Source organism: Temnothorax americanus, unplaced genomic scaffold (genome assembly GCF_048541705.1).
Source record: "Temnothorax americanus isolate GAGA-0224 unplaced genomic scaffold, ASM4854170v1 Scaffold12, whole genome shotgun sequence".
NCBI classification, from domain to species: domain Eukaryota; kingdom Metazoa; phylum Arthropoda; class Insecta; order Hymenoptera; family Formicidae; genus Temnothorax; species Temnothorax americanus.
The window spans coordinates 2,140,224-2,157,704 of record NW_027509253.1 but is presented as its reverse complement, the minus strand read 5'-3'; the positions used below and the strand labels follow the sequence as shown (position 1 = coordinate 2,157,704).

The 17,481-nt window shown below is 37.0% G+C and overlaps 3 protein-coding genes across 7 annotated transcripts; 2 read left to right on the top strand and 1 right to left on the bottom strand.

The window, feature by feature from the left end:
* Positions 1–934: 934 nt before the first annotated feature.
* On the bottom strand, positions 935–5,895 carry Pink (WD40 repeat domain-containing protein pink). The gene is made up of 6 exons (XM_077398871.1): positions 5,748–5,895; positions 5,081–5,191; positions 4,686–4,919; positions 2,462–4,437; positions 1,672–1,789; positions 935–1,270 (listed from the first exon to the last, which is right to left on the bottom strand). The coding sequence occupies exons 1-6, from the start codon at positions 5,844–5,846 to the stop codon at positions 1,016–1,018; spliced, it is 2,793 nt and encodes a 930-aa protein (XP_077254997.1). The 5' UTR covers positions 5,847–5,895; the 3' UTR covers positions 935–1,015.
* On the top strand, positions 5,466–10,782 carry LOC143893466 (transient receptor potential cation channel protein painless-like). 4 transcript variants are annotated; one of them, XM_077398897.1, is made up of 5 exons: positions 5,466–5,601; positions 6,444–6,582; positions 6,957–7,243; positions 8,104–8,379; positions 8,551–10,782. In XM_077398897.1, the coding sequence occupies exons 2-5, from the start codon at positions 6,512–6,514 to the stop codon at positions 10,044–10,046; spliced, it is 2,130 nt and encodes a 709-aa protein (XP_077255023.1). In that variant the 5' UTR covers positions 5,466–5,601; positions 6,444–6,511; the 3' UTR covers positions 10,047–10,782. The 4 variants fall into 4 exon arrangements, with proteins under 4 accessions (XP_077255023.1, XP_077255021.1, XP_077255024.1 ...); XM_077398895.1 differs by lacking the exon at positions 5,466–5,601 and adding an exon at positions 6,264–6,374; XM_077398898.1 differs by lacking the exon at positions 5,466–5,601 and adding an exon at positions 6,270–6,351.
* A 174-nt stretch (positions 10,783–10,956) lies between these two features.
* Cyp301a1 (Probable cytochrome P450 301a1, mitochondrial) lies at positions 10,957–17,459 on the top strand. 2 transcript variants are annotated; one of them, XM_077398901.1, is made up of 10 exons: positions 10,957–11,384; positions 13,061–13,555; positions 14,288–14,404; positions 14,477–14,553; positions 15,432–15,633; positions 16,118–16,280; positions 16,373–16,542; positions 16,670–16,748; positions 16,858–17,061; positions 17,322–17,459. In XM_077398901.1, the coding sequence occupies exons 1-10, from the start codon at positions 11,359–11,361 to the stop codon at positions 17,427–17,429; spliced, it is 1,641 nt and encodes a 546-aa protein (XP_077255027.1). In that variant the 5' UTR covers positions 10,957–11,358; the 3' UTR covers positions 17,430–17,459. The 2 variants fall into 2 exon arrangements, with proteins under 2 accessions (XP_077255027.1, XP_077255026.1); XM_077398900.1 differs by having other exon boundaries at positions 13,034–13,555.
* The last annotated feature ends 22 nt before the right edge of the window (positions 17,460–17,481 follow it).

Here is a 17,481-nt window from a genome sequence, read left to right as displayed (position 1 = left end):
AGTCTCTTATTAGTAAATATTTTTCTAAACTTAATAATTCCATACGATAATAAGCTTTTTGTTTTGCTTTTATATCAAAGGAATAATGTTCGGTGCTATTGCATTACGGTACACAACGTGTTTATAGAAATAATGATAGAAATCGTCACAAGATTTGCGTGAACAACTTTTATATGGATTTATTTAAGAATATACACATATATCGATATTTAATATAAAGATCTTGCTGTAAGTCAGACCTGACGCTACTAAAGTATATATGCAATATATTACAATAATGTCAATATATACATTATGTTAAATCTTGATTTAATGTATCGCGAACGATCTGGATGTTGAGTTTTTTTTTTTACTAAAGATCAGCCTGCAAAATCACAGCAAGAATTATAAATGCCGAATGTGTATAATAGGCCACGCACACGAAGTTATATTTACACGTTGTATGCGTGTAATTGTAATATGTATTTCGATAACGTCAAATAAGGTAAGTGATAAGACAAATAATGTAATATTCATGTAAATCTAGATGTACACTTTTCCTTTTCCCGATCTCTTGCAAGAAGAACTTAATAATGCGGCGTCAGGGATCGTGCGAGAATATTTTATTTACTGTATATGCATGTCTAATAACTCTATATACGAGAAGACTATGATCAGTCGTTGCAGTTGTGATTATTGATAATATTACAATTATAACGATATAAAAATGGTACATTTCGAACAAAAGTAGTCAATTTTAAAAATGCGTGGCTCTGTCGAGACGATATGACAATAATGTTTGTATTATATAGCGATTTTGTTCCGTCTTACGGTTTATGATGTCCTGTACTGTCCAACTTGCAACTGTGATAACGAATGTACCGAGATAATAAATCCAAATATTTGCGATAGAAAAGAAATCTACTAGATAGGTAATAAATAATATAGATTCAAGTACGTTTGAAGAGAGCTTTATTTTAAGAGAAATGTATAGGGTACGTGTTACTTTGTTTTATTTGACTCTTATTTACAATATTTACTGATGAAGATTGCATCTAGCGAGCTTTCTCTCTATCATACAGTTTACATGGTAGGCGTGCCCGCAACGGAAGATCGCGATTCCATTGTCACCTAGCAAAATTGGCGTCTGTAAAGACAAAGTGCAGCCTGGGCACGTCAATGATTTAATCTTATGACGCATACCCCAATGATGAGCGCCTGTCCCGAACACATTTTTATCTATTGGTCGCCTTAAATCTTTCTCGAGAGCTTTCGCCAGCTGTTCGCCTATCTGCGACAATGAAAATAATATTTAATATCTTAATTAGTATTTACTATCTCTATATTCATGCTCTCAGAGAGGGAAGGGAGGATCCTTAAATTGCTTAAGAGTCAACTTGATTAGTCTAATTGTTAACTATTGGTCGTAGAAAGATAGGTCGTAGAAAAGTTTCTCTTTTTTGAAATTACTCGGTTGTAAGAAGTTAATGTGAAAGTTATAGCGCGTTTTCTATTAGAGCAATCTTCTTAACAAAAAGATTTTAAAGAAAAATAAGCTGAACGAGTTGTGTTGATTCATTCTATATGTATATCTAGACAACATATAAATCTGGAAGACATCTTTCCAGATCTTTAGACTGATGTTGTTTAGATACTTTCTTATTTTTACGATAGAAATAGCAGTGAGATTACCTGTGGCGAGCAAATTGTACCATATTCCGATGATAATTGATTAGTTTTACTGAAATCGATTGACTTCTTCAAGCCTCGGCGATGCAGCATTTTTGTAAATATGATCGACTGGAATATGCTACAATAAAAATAATATATTAGTACTTATCAATAATTGTTAGCCGCAAAACTTTTAGCCGAGATTAATTAAATTTCTTTATGTATACAGAACACTTTTAATCATATAATCGTATATTATTTTAATTAAATAAATTACTTATAAATTTTATTTTGGTTTAGCTATCATTCTATCTTATCTTTGTATTCTTATCTTTATTCTTATTTTTATTTTCTGTATTTATATTTCAGAGTTTTTACATTTATTTATACAACAGTATCGATTGTTAGCAAACAGGCCAAGGACGCTGTAATTTTATATAGCGTTGCATTCTATATTCTTCTACAATTTATAGAATGACGAACAGAAAATGAGTAATCTTGTTAATATTGATGGCAATATAAGAGTTCTATTAATAATAAAAAGTATCGAATATTATACTCGTCGAAAAAACTCTTCTCTTTAAATCTTTAAAAATGTTTATGACAAATTTTAATGTTGCAAAAAAAATTAATGTAATTCTGTAATACTGAACGACAAATTTTTTAGACAATATTTATATTACTTCTTAATTATCAATGAAATTCTTATTAACTTTCGCTGTAAGATCTGTATATATCATACTATTTTGTCATCATTCTGTAAAAGAAAGAATACAGATCAATCTTATCTATCTTGAAGATTTTTCAATACCTTCTGTCCAAATCAATGTCCGGTATCATGCTCTCGAGCTTAATCAGAAACGCCGTAGCCTCGTCTGGTCCCTCTCTACTCATGATCTCTCTGGCAATCCCGCTCCAATCTATCAGCACGTCATAATCGGGCTTCCTCGCCAAAGGCATCGCGCAGAATAGGCAAGTGCCGTCCTGGATCTCGCCCAGGCACATGGCCACGCAACTCCATTGTTGCTCGTTTAGCGCCGGCAGAAGAAACGACAGCACGACATTGTCCCTGGTCTGAAGGCACTGTCTCAACAGGTCGTCCAGCGCGCTACGTCGCTCGACGCGGATGGACAGGTACACGCGCCACATGTAAGGTACCTTGTCGCAAATATTGCTACATTCTTTCGGCAGTTCGTCAGCGTATCTCTTAATCAAGGACTCGCCGACCGCTAGGAACTTGGGCTCCACGGTCTTGTCCATCGGGTAGGGATAACCGCAGCTGCACCTGGCATAAGTCGGCGCGTTGATCTCGATGAAGGCTCTCGCGAAATGCCGCACGACGTAATCGTTGGCGATGGAGTCGATCGACCGCACAAAAGCATTTTCCAGAAACACGTTGTAGTAATGCAATTCCGCGGCGCGAGTAACTTCATAGATGAAACTCTGAAGCCCGGGCGAGTCTCGGTAGGAGTCTTTGACAGTTCTCATCCTCTTATCCGTCTCCAAGATAATTTCCTCGATTTCCTTCTCCGACATACCGGGTCTGACGCTGTTCGCCAGATCGTAAATCGAGCGTAAATCGGACTGCACCCTGTGCGTGACGTTTTCCTGAAAATCCGCTCTTCGATGACCGTCATCTTTGATATCTAACACTTCCCCGTCGTAATTCCCCGAATCAAGTACGTCCTCCGAAGCCGTCTCGAGCGTATCTCCCCGTGCGAGATCTTCTTCCCGATCTGTCCCAGATTGTATTTGCATCTCGGACGAATCATCGCTGGAGATCTCGGGAGACTGCGACGAAGACGTCGTTTCACAGCCGTAGGTTCTTTTATCCGCGAATCTATCGTTCTCCGAGTGCACGACTACGATCCCAGAGTCCAATTTGGCCGGTCTATTATTACCGCTGGTTTGCAGCAGCGTTATTAACGGTCGCAGCAACGCTTTCTCGTCTCGCGGTAGATCCTTCACTTCGAACATCTCGACAATATCCTTAGTGCCGATGGCGTTCAGTAGTTGCGACTTATATACAAAACACGCGTTCAGACACTCGCTAAATTGCTCCCGGCAATAGAGCCGCAGTAACAGGCTGTCGAGTGTCGTTAACGCTACACAATGAAATTCGCTATCACAGGTCATCAAGTAAATTCGATCGTCCACGATCGCCGTCATGCTGACATTCGCGTACTCGTTGCTCCACAACAGCACGCTCGCGTTCGCGGGATCGATAACGTACAGGCCGCTAGTCGTATAGGAAAATAAATACTTGCGTGCGAGTACAAACAGGTGCGAGAAGTTAACAGACTGCGGCGGCCACTCGCGTTCCGTCTCCTCCTCCTGACTAGATTCTAAGGTACTATCCGATCGAAATATTGCTATCGGCGGAATCGCCAGAGCCTCTTTGAACTGATGCGTCTTCACGACGACCCCGTCGGCCGACACCTCCCACAATCTCGAGCCGGGTCGAGCGCAAAATATCTTCGAGTGATTCTCGCCCAGGATATTGCTATCGTTATCGGAGATCAAGTTGAACGCGCCCCGCGCGTCATTGATGTTTTTCTCCTCCCTCTGTGTGTTCGAAGTGGTGTTCTCGCGCGTGTGGAAACACGCGCCGAACTCCCCGTTTCGCGGTTTATTGCCTATCTGTTTGTACTGCTCCAGCATTGTGTTACAGATGTAACAACGCGTTAACGTGGAGACCAGCAGCAGAGGCGAGAGAAAGCTCAATTGCACGACGCTGGAATCCAGATTCATGAGCGTGCATGCCGGAGTTTGAAACATTCCGTTGACCTAATCGTAAGAAAAGAGAAAAAAGATATTATGCACGACATCTTGGTTGACATACATGCACGATACATAAATGCGAAATAGATATAATATTAACATATAAATTAGATCACGCATATCACGCATCGCAACAATACATTATGTTGCACATAATTTTAATTTATTACACAATATTAAATTATCATATACGTTAAATTGTGAAAGTAAACATTAAGCTTGTTAGTATTCAATTTATTGCGTTATAAGCTTACCGTGAATACGGACAGCACCATGACGGAGACCCTGCCGACTGCATCTCCCACGTATATCTCGGTACTGTTATTGTTCCAGCAGATACAAGTGATTTGTTTATACACGTGCTCCGTCGATACCGACATAAGTTGCGGAGTGGATTTTAGAGAGACTAGACAGACGGTACCGCGAGTGGTGGCTAGGGCTACGGTCTTCTCGTCAGGTGATATCGCCACACGTGTGACCACACCCTCCTGGATAAAAGACAAACGTTAATAAATATGCCAATCGCACAGCGTAGTCATATATGTCATCCGTTCAATCAACATTTGACTAAAACCTACATTCCTGATCATATGTGCTGAGAAAATTATGAATGAAAACTTAACGTAATTGCAACTGAAGAATTATTTACCGATAGGGGTATTATTTGAAGAAACGAACATGGTTCTCTGGAGAACAAGTAGACGCTGCCGCTGGTTGAGCCTAGCACAACGTAACTCGGCGAAGCGTGGAAACATGTGTACTGTAATTACATAATTTATATTATACACCTTGAAAATTGCACTATATAAAGTCAATCAAAAATATAAGAGAAAAAAAGAACAGATTTTGGAAATTGTATCTCATCTATCTTTATGTATCGTATCTATGTACACAGATCCGACAAAAAAAGGCGAACATTCGCTGCTACGGTTAAAAGTAAATAATTGCGCAACAGTGCTATGAATAAACGAAGTAATAGTATATCTTGTGTAGATATGCAACGTATTGTATGCAACGCAATAAGTTATAAATGTATTCATTTCTGTCCTGTCTAGAGATGAAAATCTTGAAACTTGCTCGACATTACTGAAGTCGAAAATAATCCGGATTATTTTTATTGTTCCTCGGAGGCTGGCCAACGCGGGGCAAGTCGCGGAACATTTTTGACAGGTGTGTTGACAGGTGCATTGTGTATGTATGTACGCCCACCGTACCGTTCGAGTTAACCTCCCCGTCGCCGCTTAGGCGCGTTAAGCGCGGAGGCGGAGAAACGCGTGCAAAGCCTTGCCAGGCGATCATGATCATGTCAGCCGTACCTTTATCCGCTGCGTCGAATTGATCGGTTTGTACAGAACCGAGTTGATTTCCTCACGTTCCGACAGGATGTAAGGAAGATCCGGGGCGGCGGGATACATCGTCCAGCATCTTCTTGTGACTGTCGAGTGACGCGACGCGCGCGCCGCGCACACATGCGCGCTGGCCTGTTTTTTCTCGTGGCTCGTGCGCTTATCTCGAAATTATCGGAGAACCGAATGTTTCATATCTCTTCTATATGTGTTTCTGTGTGCCAAACATTACACACTTGAAAAATAGAGGCAAAAGAAAAGATCGTACATAATATGCAAGAAAGCAGTGAAAAATCAAAATTTTATTTATATCAAGTACATTTTGAGAGTATACGCAATATAAGTAATATATATATCGTAAAATGTATAATCTTCAGAAATAAATTAATTCGACAACAACATTGTATTAAAGACAAAATTAGATTAAGATAAACGAAAGCTGCAGCAGCAGTTTACGTGATATATATATATTTTTTCTCTTATTTATCCCACATCCCACATCTCTTTGCTTGTCACTCGCCGCGCTTTGTTTGCGTTCACGCTCAACTTACGTATCGATACGTGAAAGGATTGCGTAAGATTACTGCTGAATAAAAAGTTATTTTATACAATTCTACATAGACGACGAAAAAACATTTTAACAGATTTTTCTGTGATTTTACGCAGGAAGAAGTACGAATATTATCAGACATAATTAACAGAGGATACAAATTTGAAGATTTTAATGTGAGAAAATGTTGTCCGATGAAAGCAATTTTACTAATACAAGTGGAAGTAATCCTGGCTCAACTGATCTGAAATCAGGGTAAGCGAACATATATTTCGGAACACTTTAATTTTTCTCATGTTAGCCGTCACGTAATATCAAATTTTGATGTTGGTGACAAAGAGCATTATGATGACGACTATGTGAAAAATTAAAGTGTGATTATGTGACGGGTAACATGAGAAAAATTACCCAGATAACATGCATGTTGCATAAGACGTCGTAAAGATATCTTAAAGATATCTTAATATATCTTAGTTGTCTTAAAGATGTCTTTACGACGTCTTATGCAACATGCATGTTATCTAAGTAGTGTTTTGAAATATAGGTACTGTTTTGATATATACGTTTACAATTCTCTTTGTTGTTTTTTGGAACCATGTTTTTGGAATCATGTGTCCTACAATCTTCAGACTGTCGTACGTCGAATTGGTTTTTATATGGATGGCTGGCGTCTTCGTTATCGCAGTATGCATCCGGTGCCTCTGGTACATGTTGGTGCAGATGTTGTTCTATTGTCGACCTGTTCGCCTTCGACCCCGAAGGGTATTAATACCGACCAGCGCTAATAGAATTATTGAGCTTGATAACCACAGGGAATTGCCCATGATTATCTATGGATCTCGCCGCTCGTCGACGGCTTCTTCATCTTCCTCTTCTTCTACTTCTTCTTTCGCTAACTTCTTCCGAATAATACAAGGTAATTGTGTGTATGCGTACACGTGTTGTGTGCATGGCGCGTATATACGTATATACGTGTGCTCGCATTCGCGCACGCATGAGCAAAAAGAAAAGCATTTTCGTTAAAAAGAAATTGTACGTATAATATACAAATGTTCTGGCTCAGATAGATTACAAAAAATAATATACAAATAGTTGTTCTTAGAAAAAATTAAATTGTGAAAAAAAATTTACTGTTACTTTGTTCAAATTTCTTTGAAGACTTGCAGATAAAAGAGCATCAGACTCTTAAATTCTATCTGAACAGTATAGTGACGAGACTAAGTGTCACTAAGTGTAAAAGGTATGAAAGAAGGATTCAATGCCAAGTTTATGTCTCTCAGAGTCGCCGAAGAATTGCTATAAATGCGATATGTAATTATTGCAAAATTAGTACATGTCGCAATTATATTGACAGTCCCAATTTATGACAATCTTACTCGTTTTTCTTATAGCGAATTTGGCGCCACACCAGTGCACATTCAATGCACATTAAAGCCGTCGTACACAAATCAACGTAAAGTGTATATTTAATATAAACGGGTTAAGTGTGTCACAAAATCCTTAATATTCTTTATTGTACTATTTGGTAAAATTGTATTGAGCATTTTATCAGTCGAAATATTTGCATTTTATTTTAAATATTAGAGATTAAATCAGTATACAACGGTTATTTAATGTGCACTATGAGTGCGCGCTGGTGCGTCCAACCGAATTTGCTATGATAAATCAGCTAATAAGTATCCAATATTTATTTTAAACATGTATTCAACATGTAAACAAAATCAATTTTGCATACTTTGTTTAACATATATATTATTAATTTATTATTATGACAAGGTTCCTCGGTCAGTAACTTGGACATTCGCGAGATTCTCAGGAGGTCTATTCAAAGCCCGGCACGTTTAAATATTATCAAAGAAGAGGTCCTCTTGTATGGTCATGACATCGTTTTTCGTGAACTACTTAACTTACAACCCGAAATAAACGGTACGATGATTCTGGAAGCCTGCCGACTATTGGAAATATCGTCACTAGAAAATGCGTCCAATCAGCTGGAGTATATAAAACTGATCCTGGACTTTAGGGAAACCATGGATGTTCGTTCCGTTGATGGTGATTATATACATATATCGACAAGTATATATAATAGTACAAACAATCAAAGAAATACCATTTCTTAGAAAACATAAATTTCTTACGAATATTTGAAATATGATTTCGTCTTTTAGGCGCTTTTTGAAAAATTTGTACAGATATTCTGTATCAACAATTTTTATTTTGCAGGTTTAGGCAATACGCCGTTGCATTACGCTCTCGAGAGAAATTACTACGAAGCTGCAACTCTACTTCTCAAGGAAGGTAGTTACCTCGGTCAGGTGAACGAATCCAACAACATCGTTATCGCAAATATTCCTGAATTCATATTGTCTAGTTATTTTAATGACTGTATTCAACTGAAGAAACAATGGACGGACGAGTGTACGATCGAATTCGACTATCGTTGCTTGATGCCGCACGAAAATTTCACTGAACAGCAGGAAGTTTCGCGAGCGACCTGTGAAATGGAAGTAATTTTGTATATCGCCAATAACGACACTCTGAAACATTTGTTGAGACATCCGTTAATCTCGTCCTTTCTCTACATTAAATGGTACACGATACGGCACGTTTTGTACGTAAATTTCGTTTTTTACACAATGTTCTATTGCTTTGTGAACGCCTACGTACTAAGCATGACTTACGACATATCAAGTAGAAATACGACACAGCAAGTAGCTAACGATAGTTCCAATACGGTCTTGGCAAGTACTTTCCTTACATTGCAAAACAATCTATCGTGGGTTTTTGTCATGGGGATGTTGCTGCCCTTCACCTATCGAGAGATCTTGCAATTTTACTCCTGTCCCAAACGCTACTTGGTAGATTTGGAAAACTGGTCACGAGTTTTGCTAATGGTACTGACTCTTGCACTGCTGTGCGGCGCAGGACGGCAAATCGGAGTCATGGTTATCCTGCTGTCCACCTGGGAGCTAATGACTCTGATGAGCCATCATCTGTTTCCGTCCACTTTTATCGAAATGTTTCGAACTGTTCTCTTCAATTTCGTTCGCTTTTCCTTCCCGTATCTGATTCTGATCCTCGCATTCACTCTAGCTTTCAACATGCTCTTGAGGAATGACGGTTTCTCTAATCTCGGTCTTTCGCTTTTCAAAACCATCATTATGTTCACCGGCGAGTTTAACGCCAATGTCATTTTATTTTCTGCGTATCCTGTTTGGAGCCGCATTGTGTTCGTGCTGTTCATCTTTTACATAGTCATCGTGCTGTTTAATTTGCTTAATGGTTTGGCAATCAGCAACATTGCCGAGATTCTGAATAAGGCCGAGATTGTCGGACTAATCTCCCGGGTACGCCTGATCGCTTGTTTCGAAAGAATGACAGTCGGGAAACCGTTCTGCTGGAATTCTAAATGGACGCGGTCGAATCCTTTTAATTTCTTTTCCAACAAGATTCTTCTCTTTCCACGTTACCTCAAATGCGGTAAGATAAGTTTCAAACCTTACGATGATAATCTGATTGTTTACGATGGCCATAGGCATAACGTTGATGGCTATTCCATGGATTGGTCCACTTTGAAAATGGATCCTAACATAGTCAAACATGCTAAGCAGGTTGTCTACGATAAGAATGAACTGTCGAATAACGATATAATGAACGAACTTGCTAAGTTGCAAACAAGATTGACACAGATAAAAAATACTTTGAGATGTGAAGATTAAGAATGCTGAAGATAATGCTGAAGAAGACATTTTTTTAAATTAAATTTGAAATGCTTTTTTAAGTAAGTCTTAAGTAATAAAATGCATGTAAAATGAGATGATTATACATATAACAGATATAACAGTAGTTTTTAATCAATATGTAGAAATTGAGAGATAGAATAAAATAATAGAAAAGAGAGAATTATAAATTTAGAGAAGATCACAGAAACGGTAAATCTTGATTGACACAAGTAAGCGTCATTTTGAAACATTGAAGATTTAAGAATTAGCTAAATTTATATGTGTGATATGACAAGATTTTCTTTTTTACAAAACTAACATTTTCAAGAAATAAATGACTTAAATGATTTATTTAACGATAAGACTCTATCGTCGCAATAAATAACTTTAGAACTTTTTTTCAGGAATGACTTCGAATTATTATAATTTAGATCAATGGTACACAAAATAAGCAATAAAATAATTTTTTTTAATTTTTTAGTTAAATCACTTTCATAATTACTGGTAGAGGAAAGATTCCTATTATGAGACAGAATCTTAATGTGAGATATTTTAAGCTAAAAGGCCTTATATAGGCCTCATCTTTTGATCCCACCATGTAAAAAACCCGCCATCTCATATTAGGATCCTGTCTCATAATAGGTTGTCTTTCCTCTATATATATATTATCAGATCTTGTATTTTACTCTACCCATTTTTCATTTTGCAATATATGTACGACTACATTGTTATTAAAAATACATTTTTTTTTAAACTGCAATGCTTTTATGTAATTTTTATATTTTTATTGCAATTATTTTATTTATTCTATTTTGTTTTTTTATTTTCGCCAAGATCACAATTAAGGCATATTTTTTGTAATATTTTGTTAAATGCACGTCGATTGATATTTGAAGATAATATGTTCCAAATAATAGAGAAACAGGATTTTTTTTTTTAAATTCAACGATTTATTTTTGACTGAAAAGAATGTTGAGGTGGGTTCGATGTAAGGTTTCCGAATTGCGATACCGTTGCTAGAACAAGTTGTGAGTTAAGCCAAATTCGTTCAAGATTCGGGTCATTTTGTGCTAGAGGGAGAATTCTTCAGTGGGGGGCACTTAACTTAGCGTAGATCGAGTCCCACGACCTTCTTCTTCGCTCGCGGTACACATCGTTTTCAGTAACGGTGCGTCTACGAGGCTTAACGTTACCCAAGTCTTGGATCCTTTGTCTTCGTCACGATAGCGTGCGCGCGAGTGTATATGAGTGAATCAGCCGTCAGCCGAAAATTCCAGTCAATCGTCTCCGTGAAGAGAGGATTTGGACGATGCTGCAGTCTTTCAATATAACGAGGTGCGCTCGCAATAAAAATTACTGATATAGGAATTAGTTAATATCAATTGCGATAATATTACGCTAATTTATTTACGGAATGTAATCGTAGGGTTTCCACAAAATTCGAGTTAATTAGTGAAAGAAAATCGAAAATTATTTTCCTCTTCGGGCAAAGTGATTTCAATGCGCGAGAGGCGATGCTTCCTGCTTGAGAGAGAGTTCGAGAATAGCTTTTCCCAATTTTCTTAAATTAAATGTATGTACTTTGCCGTAAAATATTAGAAATTTAATATCTTAGCGCGATTGATAAATAATACTATAATTATTACAAAGCAATAATAACAAATAAGATATTGTTCTGAGCGGCCTAAAAGAAATTTCTCTGCATTGTTTAATTCAATTTCGTACATATCCATTTGACGTATAAATTTTTAATTTTTTTAATGAGTAATAATTTGAACCTTTTAGAAATGAAATGTTTTCAAATGATCTCTGATTCACCTGCAGTTCGAGTTCAATGTTCGAGATAAACATCCGAATTTTTACGCTTTCTCGCCTCAACTTACTGGATCAACGCGCATACTTTCGTTACTTTGCGTTGTAATCGCCTTCACTCCTTTTTGGTAAACATTGTATTCTAATAGACAATACATCTTTCTTTCTTTTTTTTTTATTAATTTTAGTTTCGCTTTCTCCGTTTTAGTTATCTCTTCGTTTAAACGCGCAATTTTTCGTAGTCTGAGTATTTTTTTTTAATAAATAATGACTGCTTAAGAAAATCTAAAAAAAAAACAATAAAAGAAATTCTTTACTAATTTGAATCTTTTTACAAACGGGAAGATACTCTTGGGCCCTTCCATTTGTAAAGAGAAAGGTTCCAGAAGGAAAAGAAGAGCCAGAAGGATCAGAGAAGGCCTTTTATAAATATGGAAAGCCGCGCGTTTTCAATTTGAATCTAATAAGAGAGAGTATGGCTGCGGTCCACTTGACGCTACAAATGCTTTGGAGCGTTCTTCTTCTCTTTCTTTCTTCATTGAAAGAAAAGAGAAGAGGAATGCTTCGAAGCATTTGTAGCGTCAAGTGGACCGCAGGGTATATTGACACGGAGGATTGAAGCTGCGCGTTAAAAGATTAAGAGAGAAAGAGAGATGCGCTCAGATTATCATATTACGATCCTCGTCGGTGAAAGTTTGTTTTTCGTGGTTTACATCTCGGCAATAAAAGTTTAGGAATTTGGGAGGGATTGCAGCGTCATAACACGCTCAGTGCATTAGTGATGATGATAATAACAGCATTTACATGCAAAAGCGTAGTATATAAAATGAAACAAGTTGTTTTTTTTTATTGAGGATCCAGTGAATTTAGTTCCCAGGAACACAAAGCCCATAACCTGCGTTAAACATCGATGATAAAATTTCTTTCATGAATATATATTTCGGACAAAGTTTTAATCCTGAATAATAAGCCATGAGGAAAAAACTTTCAAAAAACGCCAAACATAAAAAAAAATGAAACAAGCAAATAACCACATAAAATAATAATCATACAAGGTAACACAATTAAACCTGGTCTCGTTATATAATTTTCGTGTTTTTCGTTGATGATTCGCTAGTCTTGCGATTTTATTTTGATAACGACAGAAGCATTTGTATATACTCCGATTAAAGAGAGGTGATAACGGCCGGGGGTTGCAGAATGAAACCGCCGCTACGAGTTTGCGGGATGCGAAGCCGCTTGTTGCAACCCTGCGAGTCGCTTCTTCGAAGGGACGCGTTTCGGCTTTTCTGCAGCGACACGATCACGTCCACGTCCGAGTGTCCTCATGCGTCCTCATCGTCATCCCCCGGGATCGCGCCCTCGTCCATCAGACCGTACGACGAGGTGCCGGGACCGCGGCCGATACCGATCCTAGGCAACGCCTGGCGGCTGCTGCCGCTGATCGGCCAGTACCAGATCTCGGACGTCGGCAAGATCTCGCAGATGTTCTACGACGAGTACGGCAAAATCGTGCGGCTGAGCGGTCTGATGGGCCGCCCCGATCTGCTCTTTGTCTACGACGCCGACGAGATCGAGAAGGTGTACCGGCAAGAGGGTCCTACGCCCTTCCGGCCCTCCATGCCCTGCCTGGTGCACTATAAGAGCGTCGTACGCAAGGACTTCTTCGGCGATTTACCCGGCGTCGTTGGCGTGTAGGTGAACGATAATTATCGGAATAATTTTGCTTTCGATTTATTAAAACATAATAGGCCATGTATAGAACAAACAGAACTTTCTCGTTAATCTAAAATCTAATTTCTCGATGAAAGTCACGGTAATACATATTTGAAAATTTTTTTAGAAATAATAAATGTATTTTATTCAGCAAAAATTATCAATTATATTCTATTCCTTCATGTATATAAATTGTAATAGATGGCTCAAAATAAGGGTTGAAACGTTGCGTTAATTTAATCATTTTATTTAATTTGTCTATTTAATAATATAATATATTTGCGTGCTAAAAAATATATTACCGTGCCTGGCTCTTTTATTATTCCTATTTGATTTATTCAAGAGATCTTCCATAGATTTTTATTTTATATAAATATAAATTCGTTTTTGTGAATAAATAAATAAATATATATATATATATATATATATATATATATATATATATATAGGGGTCCGGAAATTATATATATTAAATTAGATATATATATATATATATATATATATATATATATATAATTTACTATATCTCTCATTAAATAAACATAACATGGAGTGGAGTACGTATATAGAATATCTCGAGTTTCGTGACCTTCTCGACTTTTTATTGTGCCAGTAATATCTCAACGAAACCGAGATGAGGCGCACGGTCTTTATTTGCTCCGTTAGTTTATTCTGAACTCATCGCACGCTAATTTGATTTCTCCCATTAGACATGGCGAGCCGTGGAAAGAATTTCGCACGCGCGTGCAGAAACCTGTTCTCCAGCCGAAGACTGTACGAAAATACATAACACCGATCGAAGTAGTTACGGAGGATTTCATAAGGAGGTAAAAGAGAGTAGGAAATAAATGTAGCATATATATTGCTAATTATTGGCGATGTCTCTCATTGGGTTGTAGAATCGAGGATATTAAAGGAGACAACGACGAACTGCCCGGCGATTTCGATAACGAGATACATAAATGGGCTTTGGAATGTTAGTTCCTATATCTTATGTAAAGTATTACCCACTTATCTTGTGTTAAGTATTATTTAACAACGTTAATGGCATATTGCACAAAACGGTATCTCTACGCTAATAATAGATTCTTCAAGTTGTATTTAAAATATCCCGCATATAACTTGGGATTTAATATTTAAATTAAATATTTATTTTCAATTACTAATCCATTCGAAGCACGAATTTAGCACTGAAATATCCGTTCTTTTTTGCAGAAACTGCGTAGTCTAAACTAAATCATTAATATTAACTAATTTTCTAAATAATTTTATATTGTTAGAGATCTTATTTTAATTAAACGTTGAATAAAAAGAGTACAAATATACGATTATATAAAATATAATTTAGAAAGAAAGTTTTGTGGAATTATAATTATATTTCGTAATAAAATTATTGTAATTGAATTTAATATATATATTTTAGGAAATAATTGTAAAAAAAAAACACTAGAATTAATATATAAATCGGAATAAAATGTTAAAATTGCTTTTTCTCTTACGTATTGCATTTTCTATACATATTTCTAAATATGTACATATATATAGCGAAGTATAACTTTTAATCACTTCTTATAATTGTTTCTTGCATCATGTGACAAGGGTATATAGTTAACTATAAAACGTCTAACATTTAACAAGACTTCGTAACACTTTATGTACATATAAGAACACAATTCATTTCACACAGAGAAAGAAAGAGAGAGAAATCGGGCAAAAGAGAAATTAGTTATGTATTAAAATTCTCACCGGGAAGAAAATTCGTTCCGAGTTTCTCGTTCCCGCTATTGGAACGTGCAATGACGATAGCATTTGCTATAACACGTACTATGAATTATACATTTGTCGATCGGGCAGGTATTGGCCGTGTGGCGCTCGATGTCAGACTCGGGTGCTTAGGCGACACATTGTCGTCGGATTCCGAACCGCAGACGATTATCGATGCGGCCAAATTCGCGCTGAGAAATGTCGCTTCGCTCGAACTTAAAGCCCCGTACTGGCGATACATTCCGACGCCCCTCTGGACCCGTTACGTGCGCAATATGAATTATTTCATCGAGTAAGTTTAAAAGAGATAAGTAAATTAAACGAAGAATTCTATAAAAGAAAAAAAGATATGTATAATATCTAGATGATGAGGTATATAAAATAAAAAGAAATTTAATGGTCCTTTGATATTCCGTCTCTTTTGTTCAATTATTGTAATTTTCGTGAGATATGAGATTGGGAAACATATAAATTCTTTATTTGAGATTTAAACACGTGAAAGCGAATTTTATCTTCTTCTTTCAGCATTTCGTTAGATCGTTTAATTTAACGTATATCTACGCGTTTGGAAGTAAAAAGTTACGGAAAATCAGTGGAACGGAAAAATCTCGATTTCAAAGCCATTATCTGATTTCGTGATACATAAATGCTCGATGTTACATAAATTTTTTTCCAACTTAATTTAATTCGCAGCTAGCTCGGTGACGATTCATTCCTGAAACGCAACGAGTAGTTCATGAAGTGTACGTGACAACATAATGTATGTTTCATTTTAGGATATGCATGAAGTACCTTGACGCCGCGATAGTCAGGCTTAAAAGTAAGAAAGCCGTGGACGAAAGCGACTTGTCGCTGATAGAGCGAATTTTAGCCAAAGAGACGGACCCTAAGATAGCCTGCATCTTCGCTCTTGATCTGATATTGGTCGGCATTGACACGGCAAGTCGCACAATATCGTAGATTACAATTGCTATAATCGTACGTGTAACAACATCGTAATTAAAAGTATACATGTACGATGTATATTGCAGATATCGATGGCGGTATGTTCGATATTGTATCAATTAGCGACTAGACCGGAAGAACAGGAAAAGATACATCAAGAGCTGTTGCAAATACTGCCAGATCCATCCGTCTCTCTCACAACGAGCCACCTGGACCAGGCAATCTACATGAAAGCTTTCATCCGGGAAGTGTTTAGGTAATATTAAACGTCGTAGCATTAATAAACTTTGATAATAATTACTTATTCGACAGTTAATTTAATTTTTTACATATACCGATGGTAGCCTAATTTTGTAAATAAAAAGATCTTGTATGCGTTTCAGAGTATACTCCACTGTCATCGGAAACGGCAGAACCTTGCAAAACGACACCGTCATTTGCGGCTATAAAATTCCAAAAGGAGTACGCAGCATATTCTATTTTTACATCCCTCTACCGCTCAAGATATTCGTAAAAAATATCTTATGGTGTTTGACATACTCACAATTTTTTACAATTAATATAATTTTAGGTTCAAGTCGTGTTCCCAACACTCGTCACCGGTAATATGGAGGAATACGTCGCGGACGCGAAGACGTTTAAGCCTGCGAGATGGCTCAAAGATTCTGATAACGAAATTCTGCATCCATTCGCGTCGCTGCCATACGGTTACGGAGCGCGGATGTGCTTGGGCAGACGATTCGCGGATCTCGAGATGCAAGTACTCCTCGCGAAGGTATAGTATTTTACATATATTTCTATAAATAGGGAATGCCGCATGTGGTCCCATGCGGGAACGGCAGAGAACGTGTCCTCCAGCTTGAACAATCTCATTGCATTGCCGATATTTGATTTAATGTGTATACTTATCTTATCACTTTAATAATAAATTTTTTTAAACTAAATGTTTAGTTTTTAAGTTTGATTTTACTTGGGCTTATAAAAATTTGCGCTAACAATGTAAAACAAGAAATATTATAACGATATTATTTTCAGCTCCTGAGATCGTATAAACTGGAGTACCACCACGAACCGCTAAAATATAAAGTCACATTCATGTACGCGCCCGATGGAGAACTCAAATTTAAAATAATAAAAAGATAGCATCCCGCAAATAATGTAATATTGTAAAATTATTTATTTGCATGTAAAATTT

What these genes read in the sequence shown, in the direction of transcription:
- Pink (XM_077398871.1), bottom strand. Translation starts at nt 5,846, where the DNA reads ATGTATCCCGCCGCCCCGGATCTTCCTTACATCCTGTCGGAACGTGAG. An exon ending in TGGTGCTGTCCGTATTCACG is followed by an intron (nt 4,438 to 4,685) that starts GTAAGCTTATAA and finishes TCTTACGATTAG; the next exon opens with GTCAACGGAATGTTTCAAAC. An exon ending in GACATTGATTTGGACAGAAG is followed by an intron (nt 1,790 to 2,461) that starts GTATTGAAAAAT and finishes TTTTTATTGTAG; the next exon opens with CATATTCCAGTCGATCATAT.
- LOC143893466 (XM_077398897.1), top strand. Translation starts at nt 6,512, where the DNA reads ATGTTGTCCGATGAAAGCAATTTTACTAATACAAGTGGAAGTAATCCT. An exon ending in CTTCTTCCGAATAATACAAG is followed by an intron (nt 7,244 to 8,103) that starts GTAATTGTGTGT and finishes TATTATGACAAG; the next exon opens with GTTCCTCGGTCAGTAACTTG. An exon ending in GGATGTTCGTTCCGTTGATG is followed by an intron (nt 8,380 to 8,550) that starts GTGATTATATAC and finishes TTTATTTTGCAG; the next exon opens with GTTTAGGCAATACGCCGTTG.
- Cyp301a1 (XM_077398900.1), top strand. Translation starts at nt 11,359, where the DNA reads ATGCTGCAGTCTTTCAATATAACGAG. An exon ending in AATATGAATTATTTCATCGA is followed by an intron (nt 15,634 to 16,117) that starts GTAAGTTTAAAA and finishes GTTTCATTTTAG; the next exon opens with GATATGCATGAAGTACCTTG. An exon ending in TATTGGTCGGCATTGACACG is followed by an intron (nt 16,281 to 16,372) that starts GCAAGTCGCACA and finishes TGTATATTGCAG; the next exon opens with ATATCGATGGCGGTATGTTC.